The following is a 12,810-nucleotide window of genomic DNA, read 5'->3' on the forward strand; positions in this document are numbered from 1 at the left end:
GCATGTGTTGCTGCTCCAACACCAATCGCAGCCACGGTGGAGGCTCTTCTGCTGCTGAAGCTGTAGCACCTCCAGTGGCTCCAGTATCATTCTGCTGATCTTCAGACATGTTTGTTTAATTTCTGTATTTTTTTTATTTTTTTTTTAAGTTATTATTGTTGTTTATGAGGTGAATAAATAAAGTATCTTGTAAATAGAATGTCTTGATAATTGAAGTCAATCTTGTAATTAAGAGCTCCAAGTGTTCTATCTCCTTGTAATTGTATTATTTTCCAATAAAATCATTGGTCCTTATATGCAATCAGTGTATAATACTGTTTTGGGAAATTAGTCCATGTTAACAATCTATGAGCTATTTTCTGTTAAATGTCCATATTATTTTTATCTTCCAACGATATGTTTTCCATTTGCAAAACAGCAACGTTCTTCTCTGTAGCGATCTTGCCGTGCAGCTGGGAAGGATACACTGTTGCAAAATCACGTAGACCCTGGGAAACCCCTCTGCTTGTCGTTGCTAGGCAGCGGCTAGTTCACGTTCCCAATGGCAAAATAGCACAGTCCGGAATTTTAAATAGTGGCCTCTGAAGCACAGTTGTCGTTGTCTTTCTTATTCTGCTTCAATGCTGATGGCTACTTGCACTTCTGACACCAGTGTCGTGTCTTTACTTTTGTCTAATCATTAAAGTGTCTGCTGGATAGACTAGTTAGCTAGCTGGCTAGCTCAGAACTCCCGTCTTGACATCAATCAATAGATATATCGTACTCACAGTCTCCGAGGCAAGGTTAATGACACGACATGAATCCCAAGGTAAAGTTGAGTTGTTTACTGAAGTATGTAGCATTACAACAGGGCTGCAAAAGTCACCTAGCTCCGACGAGGGAGAGCTATCTCGCCAGGGCCATATGGTGGGTAATATGCAGCTATCAAAACTGAATCACTTCCGTGTACACACACTATAAGAACATTACATTCAGACCCTACCGGCCAGATAAGATACTGCACTAACGTTGTTAACTGAACTAAAAGCAGGCATACATTACAATATCTTTTTGCCGTGGTATAGTCTTAAGTTTCATTTAGATGTCTTGAAAAGGTCTTAAAAGTCTTTAAATTTGCACTTGGAAAATGTGCAGATACCCTGAGAAAGACCATTGGTTAGCTAGCTCATTTAAAATATCCTAAACTTTTTTTGACCCAGCCTCTTAAAAAAATCGGAATCGAGAATCGCTAGGAACCGGAATCGAAATAAGAAATCGGAATTGGAATCGTAATCGTTCAAATTCAAACGATACCCAACCCTAATGTTTGCACATGTATTGTTAACTTAAGTAAGACGAAGCTTGAGTAAAACATGAATGCTATGCAGACATAAAAGTTACCGACTGTTGCGTTGTCTCGTTCTGGCTCTGAATGTCCGGTGGCAAAGGGGGCCGACGAGACACTACGGACGATTTATTGGTTCCGGGCGGCATTGAGCCGTGCCATTCTGTTTATTGCTGTGGGGGATGTCCGCGACGGTCCTGATCAAACCGCCGCGATCTTTATTCTTAACACCAGCAATAGGGTGTACTATTTAGCAATTTCTTTTGATATAACTGCTATGGCATAGGTCACATCTATATGCTTGTGATTCAGGGTCTGTCTTGTCTTCCTGTAGTAATTGATTCTTTATTGTTTCCCTGTTTATGTGAATGGTGCTGGTCGCCAGGTATATGTACCCCTCTGTTTCATTTGATGTGAGTCTTGATGTTGTTGGTGATGCGCAACGTGAGTGTTACGACCCTGTATTTGGAAAATAGTCACCTGTAAACTCTATTGGAATTTTTGAAGAGCTATTGTTATTTTTGTTTTCTTTATTAGTTCAGTAATTGTCCTGACCCCTCTGCTTGTATTGTGTGCAAGCCCCGTCATTAAATTTTTGGTCCATTCTCAATCACTGCCTCTGAGTCCTTGGCCACACCCCCTTTGATTGAAGGTAACTCCGCTCGGTACCGTGACAACTGGTGTCAGAAGTGGGATGGCCATTAGAGAGCAGTATTGATTTATTTTTTTTCTCTCCCCTTTTGGATTTTTCTACTGCTTGTGAGTGATTCTCCCCCCCACCTGTGAACGCCACCATGGCCCCAAAGAAAAAGAGTGTGCAGCAAGGTGACGGGACAGCTAGGGGAGAAGAGGCTGGTGACGAGGAACCTGAATTGGCTAGTCTGGCCGAGGATGGCTCCCTGCAGGATCTGCGGGACCTGATCCGCACCCAGATGGCACAGCAGCAGGCCCGGGAGGAGCGCATTGAACAGGAGACAGCGCGACAGTGGAGGACAATCCAACATCAATTCAGTCTTCTCCAGCGGGAGGTGCAGGAGAGGACCACCCCGACCTGGAAGGACGTCCCCACCCAGCTCCGTCGACGCTTCACACCCCCACTGGGATTACCCCGTTCAAGCAGTCAGGTTAGAGGGCATGTAGAACAGGAGCCTCGACTCCAGTGCTTATGTGACAGCGATGATATTGAGCACTATCTTATCATATTTGAGAGGGTAGCGGTGGCTCCCCTCTTGACGGGCAAGGCTAGGGCTGCCTACATTAATATGAGACGAATATTTGTGGACGAAACCGGCACCGACTGGGACAACTGGCTCCCATATCTTCTTTTTGCTTATCGAGAAGTCCCGCAGGCCTCAACAGGATATTCGCCGTTTGAGCTGCTTTATGGCCGGGAGGTTCGGGCACCACTGTCATTGCTGAAGGAGAGCTGGATGGGACAAGAGCAGGTCCCCCAGACACAGAACACCCTCTCCTATGTTCTCCAAATGAGGGAGAGACTGAAGAGTATGGGAGAGCTTGCCCAGCGAAACCTTGAACAGGCGCAACAACGACAGAGGACCTACTATGATCAGAAAGCCAGAGCCCGTAGTTTTCAAGTCGGAGACAAAGTGCTGGTGATGCTGCCCAGTGACAACAGCAAGCTGCTGGCGAAGTGGCAGGGCCCTTTCCATGTCACCCGCCGACTGGGATCCACCACATTTGAGGTTTCCAAGCCGGGGCAAAAGAGGTCCAGATGGGTGCTGCACATCAACCTCTTGAAGGAGTGGTGCGAGCGACCCGCACCAAGGACTGATGTGTTCATGATCCGGCGTGTGCAGGATGAGGATGAGGTGGAGGAGTAGTACCTACCGTTACCATCAGAGGGCGCCTTCGACCTCAGTCACCTCTCCCCTGCCCAGCAGGCTGATATCCGTCAGCTCTGTAGTCCAGCGTTGTTCCAGGAGAAGCCAGGGCGCACCCGACTGGTAGACCACCACATCTCCCTGTGTGAGGGGGCGGTTCCCCGTCGCCTGAGCTATCGGATCCCTGAGCATCTCCTTGCTGCTCTGAAGGAGGAGGTGGAGCAGATGAAGACCATGGGCATCATTGAGCCATCCAAGAGCGATTGGTGTAGTCCAGTCGTATTAGTGCCTTAGAAGGATGGGACGTTGAGATTTTGTGTGGACTTCAGGTACCTGAATTCAGTCTCCAAGTTCGACTCCTATCCGACACCTCGACTCCTATCCGACACCGACGACCTGGTGGACTGCCTAGGCTCTGCCAAGTGGGTAAATACCTAGGATCTGGCCAAAGGTTATTGCCAGGTCCACCTCCATGATTCTGCCAAAGGGCTAACTGCCTTCCGGACCCCGTGGGGCCTTTTTCAGTTTTCAGTAATGCCATTTGAGTTACATGGAGCCCCGGCAACCTTCCAGAGGTTGATGGACCGGGTGGTCACAGGAACCAATGGCTACGCGGGGGCGTATTTGGATGACGTCATCGTGTACAGTTCATCATGGGGACAGCATCTCCAACATCTGCAGGAGGTATTGCAGAAGATTGCGGCTGCAGGTCTTACCCTCAATTCCGCCAAGTGTGCAATTGCCAAGAGGGAGTCTGAGTACTTGGGCTATGTGATCAGGGCAGGGGTCATTAAGCCTCAGGTACAGAAGCTGGAAGCCATCCAGAAATGTCCCCTGCCACAGACAAAGACCCATGTGGGTATGGCTGGATGGTATAGAAGATTTGTACCCAACTTCGCTGGCCGGGCGGCGGCCCTGACAGACCTGACCCGTAAGAACTGTCCAGTCCGGGTCCAATGGTCTGAGGAGGCCAAGAAGGCCTTCCAAGACATTCAGCATGCCTTATGTAACCAGCCTGTTTTGTACTGTCCTAATTTTGAACAGCAGTTTGTGTTGCAGACTGATGCTTCCAATACCGGCATAGGGGCGGTGCTTCTCCAAGGGGAACCTGGTCAGCGGCATCCGGTGGCGTACATCAGCCGGAAACTGTTCCCCAGGGAGGTGCGCTACTCCACGGTCCAGAAGGAGTGCCTGGCGGTGAAATGGGCCCTTGACACTTTCAGGTACTACCTCTTGGGCCGTGAGTTCCTCCTGGAGACAGATCACCGGCCACTGCAGTGGATGGATCGCACGCGGGATTCAAATGCTCGCATCACCCGCTGGTATCTGTCCATGCAGCCATACCGGTTCACCATCAGCCACGTCCCTGGACGGAATAACACCACCGCCGACTTCCTCTCCAGCCTGCCGGCGTGAGACCAGAGGTGGGGGGGTGTGTGACGGTCGAGACATGACCGCACAGGACTTGTGCCCTGTCGGCACTCATCTTCCCTCCATATCAGTGGTTATGTACCCACACATGCATACACAACATTAACATTCACTAAATGACTTTTACATCACATTATGGACTGTTACCTTATGGATGGCAGCGTTGGGAGAGCATAACTTTGTACCGATCTATGGACAGAATTAACTGCGTCGGTGTGGCGACGGCAACATGCTGTTGCGCAAGAATATAACTTTGGGCCATAGCTACGTGGCTAGCACTTTGGACGTTCGCACTCACCTAACACTATTTCCCATAATGTGGTAATGTTTCATGTAATGTATGACACAAGACAACTATCTGCTATGTTTGCACATTTATTGTTAACTTAAGTAAGACGCGAAGCTTGAGTAAAACATGAATGCTATGCAGACATAAAAGTTACCGACTGTTGCGTTGTCTCGTTCTGGCTCTGAATGTCCGGTGGCAAAGGGGGGCCGACGAGACACTACGGACGATTTATTGGTTCCGGGCGGCATTGAGCCGTGCCATTCTGTTTATTGCTGTGGGGGATGTTCGCGACGGTCCTGATCAAACCGCTGCGATCTTTATTCTTAACACCAGTACTATTTAGCAATTTCTTTTGATATAACTGCTAGGGCATAGGTCACATCTATATGCTTGTGATTCAGGGTCTGTCTTGTCTTCCTGTAGTAATTGATTGTTTATTGTTTCCCTGTCTATGTGAATGGTGCTGGTCGCCAGGTATATGTACCCCTCTGTTTCATTTGATGTGAGTCTTGATGTTGTTGGTGATGCGCAACGTGAGTGTTACGACCCTGTATTTGGAAAATAGTCACCTGTAAACTCTATTGGAATTTTTGAAGAACTATTGTTAGTTTTTTTTTCTTTATTAGTTCAGTAATTGTCCTATGGACCCCTCTGCTTGTATTGTGTGCAAGCCCCGTCATTAAATTTTTGGTCCATTCTCAATCACTGCCTCTGCGTCCTTGGCCACACCCCCTTTGATTGAAGGTAACTCCGCTCGGTACCGTGACACTGACATTGAAGACTAAGAGACACACTGTACATTGGCTGAATATAACAAAAGCACTTTTTGATTTTGGACTATGTGATGATCCTTTGTGATGACTATGTGATGAGCTACAAGAAAAATAACAGCAGCCCTCAGCATAAGTTTGAGCATAAATTCCTTAGCTCACTCAGTTGTACATAATTGTAGACTATAATTATGGATAGTTCTATGCACAGTTCTTTCCCGATCTTGGATATTGTCATTCCCTTCTTGATTTTCAACTGTATTGAAAATACCAGTTGAATACAATAAAAATAATATATTAACATCATAAAAGTAAAAAAAAGAAAAGAAAAACAACCAGGAAATATGTAGGCACTACATCAGGCCTTGGTCCTGGAGGAGTGTAATATTGTAGGAGTGGTTATGATCCACGTCCCTTAGTGTTTCTCATAACTTTACAAATGATAGTAAAGTTGTGATTTCTACAACATGATACATTTAGATACATAGATTAATTAATTGTTCTATGTTGCCATTGTGTACACCATGTCTCAACAGGTGCCATGCTCCATCAGTGTAGTTCAAAGTCTGACCGTTAGAGGGAGTAGTAATTCCATAACAATGTACTGTGAGTCCTTCCCATGGTAAAGCAGTTCCCCAAAACTAAAACAGCACTTGTTTTGTCACTTCTTTCCTGTTCCACAGTTCACAGAGGAAATCAGTGACAGCTTACATCTAGTTCCATCATGAGCAATTCCAGTTTGCCTTTTAATAGGTTGTCAAAATGTCTCAGGATCTGTTTAATGTTAGAAGAGGACTTTTGGATTATGGGTGGTCTGGTCGTCTCCCCCTAAAAAATAAAAAAATTCACAGACACACCCACACACATACAAAGACAGAGAGACAGGGTGAGACATGTAGAAATATCAGAGAAGACAGGCAAGATACATTTTTTTCAATAAGTTTTTCCTGTTTAACAAACATGATGACCCTACAGACAAAAATCACATAGAATTTATTGGCAAAAAGATACAACAGCATGTTTATTTTCTCTGTAGATTGAGATCCTTTGGCGCTAGTAGCCAAATAATTTCTTTGTTTTTTACATCAGTGATTCAGAGTATCATGCTGTATTCTAGCACAGCTTGGCTGAGTAGCCTATCAGTTAAAAATAAAACAAAACTATATAATCAAATTAAAATTTGTTCAAAGATTATTAGACTACCTGTAGGATACCCCTTTCAGGAAGCTCACAACAAGAGCATGCTCTGGCTGGCTAGAAACATTTCCACTGACACCGAGTCCTCACATGTTTTGCACAAAGTATATCAGCTTCAACCTTCTAACAGACGCTTTAGAGTTCCTTCTTTTAATCACAACAGACTTAAAAAAACTCTTTTAAAAATCAATCTTTGTTTAGTGACTATGTTTAGTCATTAATGGTCATGTTTAATGTATGTCCTTGGTGTTATACTTCTTACATGAACTGCCCAGGGATGCAAAAAGAATTTCAGCCCTGACTGACAATAAAGTTGTATTGTATTGTAAGTAAAATGTACATGTATTTGCTAGAAGGCACCATGAAATGATGAAATAAAAATGAGAGAAGATAAGCATTTTTCATTCTTGACCAAGCATGTCATATTCTGTTCTGTCTCACTTGTCAAGTATGTTTATCTGTTTAACATGTTCCGGAGGAAGGAAGTTGCTTGCGGTCAAACTAGTGGTCATAACACTTTGGAGATGTGCCCATTTCTGTACTATTTTTGGGAAATGGTGGACTTTCCTGCAAATGAAGCATTACACCTACTAAAACTATAATAGACTTTCCTTATGAGCACAGTTGTGGTTTAGGTGTTGTCAGTGTCAACAAATGTGTATATGCTATACTCTATGCACGCCGGTGGACTTACAGGATGTAGTCGTTCTACCTCTACAGCGACGCTGGGATGAGTCAGTATTCCCTGGTAGTTCCTGGCGTTATGTTCCAATCCCTCTAGTAGAGAGGAACCACAGCCAGATTGCATGCGCTCCCTGGCAGCCTCCACATCCTGCACCAGATTATGCAGCGACTGCAGGACTTCAGCCATTCTGTCCTTAAACTATAGACCGCACAGAGACAAAGTGGTCAGTGTCTTTGGTTATGGCCTACATCATGAATGACAGGGTTAGGCAATCATGGAATGCAAGACGCTGGCAGACTGACTTACGTGAATCTTCTCCCACGTTTCTTTGTGTATGCTGGCATCAGGCAACCGAATTTCAGGAGAGAGAGGCTTGGTCAGTTCACTGCAGTTATTCTGTGTGGGAGAGACAGATATCAAAAGACTCGATGGGCATGTATTACAAATAAAACATAAAATGTTCATATACATTCCTTCCCCAGCTTTTCTCTTCTCATAAAACCCACTTCTCTAGTTTTGTTTTCTGCTTTGTCCATGTACCTGTGTGTTTTTTCTCTGTTTATCTAACCTTGTCCATGTGCCTTGTTCGTTGTCATTTACCTATGTGAAAACTGTAAAGCATCTCTGAATGTGTTGAAAAGCACTATACAAAATATAGCAGTACACTAGCGTTGCCATGGCATGAGCAAGCACTCACAGCAACTTTAATGGCAATTCACCTTATTCACCCGACGGCCAGAACGAGGCTACAGGGTACATTTGCCATTACACCTCAGTCTAACAGATGGTTGTAATGCACTCCATTTGCAAACGGCCAAAAAAAAGCTCACCGAAAAAGAAGAAGGGTTCGCTGGCCTGTTCTTCTTCTTCTTCAGTGAGTTTTTTTGGCAGTTTGCAAACGAAGTGCATTACCACCACCATCTGCTGGACTGAGGTGTAATGGCAAGTGTACCCTGTAGCCTCGTTCTGGCCTCTGGGTGAATAAGGCGAATTGGATAAAGAATGACTGAGATATCAGCTTATTTACTTTATTACAGCGACCCTAGAGGCCATTTCTTTTAGAGGCTAAGTTTATTTGCCAATGACAGCCGATCAAATACGGGCAAAAAAACTTGAATTTGAAAAATCTGACAAATATCGTTTATGCAGCTCTGTCTGAAGATCATCTCCGCCAGTTTCCGTGAAAATCAGATGAAATTTGTGATCGCTGAAACTTTTCGTAGAGTTTGGATCAAATCCAATATGGCGGAGGTCCAATATAGCAGAAAGTGACACAATAGGAGTCAATGAACTCAGGACGGGATTCCAACGGTGCCTGATTTGTGAAAATCGGACACACTATTCAATTGCACATGTGTGAATGTGAGTCCAGTTTCCACCCATTGATGGTGCTAGAGTGTTGGGCACAGAGTTCTGTAAATTGGTGAGAGTGATCATGGGACAGTCCTGAATCAGTGCGCCGAATTGTAAAATTTTTGGCCAAATTTTTCAGCTAGATAGCTGGGCTATAGAGGTCCGTAAATAAGTGTGAGAGGTCAGTGGAGTGTCCCGAAACTTTCTGCCAAATTTCAGCCCTTTTTACCAAGGCGTTCTATGGGCTGCCATAGACTTCCATGGCAGAAGTATAATAATAATTGCAAAAGCTAGTAACTCAATGGGGTCCTGCGGCTTCGCTGCTAGGCCCCCAATTAAATGTATTATTACCAATGGATTTGTTTCCTCACTAAGTCAGCCTGTAGCCTATGATTCAGGTGTCAGTCAATTATCACTTTCACTGACTGAATAAAGTGAATTAGCCTCTTCAAAGGGGAAGATGGAGTTTGAGCTGTAGCAGAGTTGTAATCAAAATGACAGTCAATCAAATGACAGTCGGGAATTCTATGCATTCCTGTACTTATGTTGTGATACAAATTAAAATCGCACATGCCAACTGGATATGCACAGCAATTATCTAGTGAACTGATTATCAGTGGTGTGGATCTATCCACTATGTCAAGATATTACAAGGAGCATTAGGCCTAAATAGATTATTGGCAAGTCAGACAAGTGGAGGGGCTCCAAACTAAAGTTAATAAAACTAGACTAGATTAGTATAAACCCCCTTCCACTGCCTTTCCTTAAAGCTGATGATGCAGCAATGATGCTGGACAATGTTGTTTGTAACTATAATCATTATAATTGCCTCACTGATTATAATCAGTGTGTAGCCTAAATTATCATAATGACCCCTTCGAAACACATGAAATCTATCATATGGTTATTCCTCAAAAACACCTTTACATGATTTGGAAATGTTTTGGATTGTTTTGGAAATGTTTTGGATTTTACTTTTACAACTAGAGACAAAAAAGAGCTGGAATTCTCACCATTCGTTTGCACAAGTTCTCAGCTTGGTTCCTCAGTCTGCCTCTTTCCACCTCATTGCAGAGAAATTCGCTTGGCTTGATGTGACTGTCACACACTGTTGAGGCTACCCAGAACAGCAACAGGGGTAGGATTCCTAACGGTGAACACGTGTTGTTACTAACGTTTACTCTTCTATGTAGCCTATGAACAACTTCGACAGACAGGTATGTTGTTAAAGATTACTTTTTCTAAAAAGGCCCCCTATACCATAATTGGTCTAAGGGTCTGTTCTGTTCTGTCTGACAAAGCATCTATCTCTAAATTATATCCTAATAATTAAATCCTGATAAATATGACTATTGATTAGGCTATAGTAGCCTATATACTTTTGATTACAAAATGTAATACTCACTGCTTACAGCCATACCCCCCTCGCTGCATGAAGCGAGCGATTGGGTTCCATTAAATCTGTTCAAGCATGCCTATATTGCCGATCCTTCCCGAGAAATACCTTGCTGCTTGACTATCATTTTGATCACAGCGGCTACGGCTCGAATTCCGACTTTCCCATGTTAAAAGGCTCGAAGTCACGAAACTCCTCCCCTCAAAACTAAACAGCATTCTATTGGCAACCAGATGATACAGTTGTAACAATGCAGGTTGACCATGTAGGCTATGTCATCTAAATTGTTGTGATGTGGTCTCTCAATGCCCTGGGAGAAAAAGAGGGTAGCGTCAATAGAGTAATTTATCCGTGTCGACAAGGAATAGCCTAAGGTCTAAGAAGCTTGTTTTAACTGTAAAGTGGATTAAAGGGCGCGTTTCACTTTTGTCGACGATGTGATCTGTAGCCTACGGACTTGAACTGAGTAAATATTTACAGGAAGCGACTAAACCATTGACATTTTATTTGACTTAGAATAGACCTTGCTCACCAACTATCCAATTTAGGTCTGAGCCTGCAGTTTCTCTAAACCATGCAAATGTTATCGGAAAAAAACCGCTTCTTTTTGGTTGGCCTAGTCTTTTTTAAGGCACTAACCGAAATTACCGATGGCTCGACATTTTCTCCACTGGAACTATAATAGGCTAATTTCCCCAGACACCTGTTGTAGGCTGACTAGCAGCCAAAGTGAGCACACCCGCTATGTAATGTAGTTAAGTTGAAAATTAGGCTACAGTAACTTGGTAATAACATTCTTTGGATCAATGGTGTGGTCACTCGGGACGCAATGTGTTCCTAAGTCATTAGGACATGGAAATCTTTCTCCTATCATGCTTAAATAAATAAGGGAGTAGGCCTAAGGAAACGTCACGTCCACAAACAAGCCCATATTTGCAGATCGTGTGAACAGCAAGCACCGGCAATTATTGTCACAGACATAAGCTTGCATTAGCTCCTATAATAGGCAACTTGATCAGGGGGTGTTGCGCGATTTAGGCTAGCGCTTTTTGAAATCAATATTAACCAGCCTCTTAAGATAAAAAAAAACGACCCGAAACTGCATTTGTGCGTTAGAAAATAAAAGGTATCGCTGCGTTGTGTGATCATGTCAACATGCTTTTACTTAGGCTACATCTCTTGTTCCTCCGAAGGTCACGAGATTTAATTAAGACAAAATGCGCCACCGCATGTTAGTGAGATCAAGCGCGTCTGGAGTTTCTGCGGGGAGCTGGATTGAAGGAAGAACTAAGGCTGTGACGGAACCCGCATTGCATCACAGAATCGTTGCCCAGCCACCACTTGAGCTACAGGCAGCATCTATTCGGTTTATTTTTTCTGTGAAAAAACAGCATGCCTTATGAAGGGATGTTGCTGCTGTATGGACACCTTGTAGCATGTTGTTTTTTAAACAGTTAAGCATTCGTTACATTGTTGTAAACTTTTTGGTTTCAGTGAATATACTAGATTTTGCTACGCCGAGTCATCAGCAGCAACAGGGCGTAAAAAATCAACAATTAAGCTGAACGGAGTAACCTGTTTGCAGTACAGTTACAAACAGCGTTAAAGTTCTCAGCCCTTACTCGCAGATTGAAAGAATTTGTGGAAATAATTAATGCATCATTTCCGCTAAATGGATCAGCGTAGGTGACGGTCGGATTATTGCCTTTTTGAGGAGATCTGAACCATTTAGGAATCCAAAGCCGGAGTAGGAAAAATGTGAGTAACGATGAGAAATGTACAACCTGTTTCTCCACCCACACATCTTTCAGACACTTAACGAGCACGAGTTTCTCCTTGTTGGATGCATGTAAGACAAGTGTTATCATTCTATAGCCTACATTTTATGTCATAGGTGCGCACTTGGTCATTTTAGTTATCGTGTTTTCTCAAGGGCACCATGATGTTCACGCGGAGATTCGAGCCTTCGCCAATATTTCATCTGACTGTCTATTGTTAGGGGTAAACAGGGTGACGAATAATTGTATCGTTTCTGTCCATCTAAAACAAACTTTGCAGACGAATATATATATAGGGTGCATAATGCTGTCCAAATACCCCCTCCCCCTCAAGGACCTCTGTGAGTCTCGTGTACGGTGATATGTATTAATATCTGATGCTGCTTCCATGTCAGAGTTGAAGTAGGGTAGGTAAGACTACTACGCTTTAGAGTAAATTATGGTTATCCTGTAAACTACAGACAGGGTGATCTTTATTCAGTCCACCTATATTTGTAGTGATTGACAAAGGTTTTTTTTTTTTTAATTCATCTGACATATAGTATGACCTGGTCTATAAAAATATTATGGGACGCTTATTTCTTCTGAGCAAGGCATGCGACTGCCATCTGATATACCATCTTGTTTTGGCGGCTGGCACCTTCATCATGTTCAGGCCTACTTATGCTCTGATTTATTGATTTTGATTGATTTTTAAGACACAACATTGCACCATACATTAAAACAAAAAAAAGTCAGGATACCAC

The 12,810-nt window shown here is 43.6% G+C and overlaps 2 protein-coding genes across 2 annotated transcripts in view; one reads left to right on the forward strand and one right to left on the reverse strand.

Moving 5' to 3' along the window:
- Positions 1-5,998: 5,998 nt before the first annotated feature.
- Positions 5,999-10,386, reverse strand: thpo (thrombopoietin). Its single transcript, XM_076294377.1, has 5 exons — positions 10,296-10,386; positions 9,904-10,037; positions 7,844-7,933; positions 7,547-7,735; positions 5,999-6,483 (listed from the first exon to the last, which is right to left on the reverse strand). Exons 1-5 carry the CDS (start codon positions 10,306-10,308, stop codon positions 6,352-6,354), a joined length of 558 nt encoding a protein of 185 aa, XP_076150492.1. The 5' UTR covers positions 10,309-10,386; the 3' UTR covers positions 5,999-6,351.
- Positions 10,387-11,259: 873 nt separating this feature from the next.
- Positions 11,260-12,810, forward strand: part of clcn2a (chloride channel, voltage-sensitive 2a) — a 159,553-nt gene continuing 158,002 nt past the window's right edge. The window contains exon 1 of the mRNA XM_076294381.1: positions 11,260-12,044. The gene's annotated coding sequence lies outside the window, so the exon portion shown is untranslated. The remainder of the gene's footprint in view (positions 12,045-12,810) is intronic.

The sequence above is a fragment of the Alosa pseudoharengus genome, unplaced genomic scaffold (genome assembly GCF_046254945.1).
Source record: "Alosa pseudoharengus isolate Yale_2024_CS ecotype anadromous, Long Island Sound unplaced genomic scaffold, YU_APseudo_1.1 YU_APseudo_1.1_scf_2, whole genome shotgun sequence".
NCBI classification, from domain to species: Eukaryota; Metazoa; Chordata; class Actinopteri; order Clupeiformes; family Clupeidae; genus Alosa; species Alosa pseudoharengus.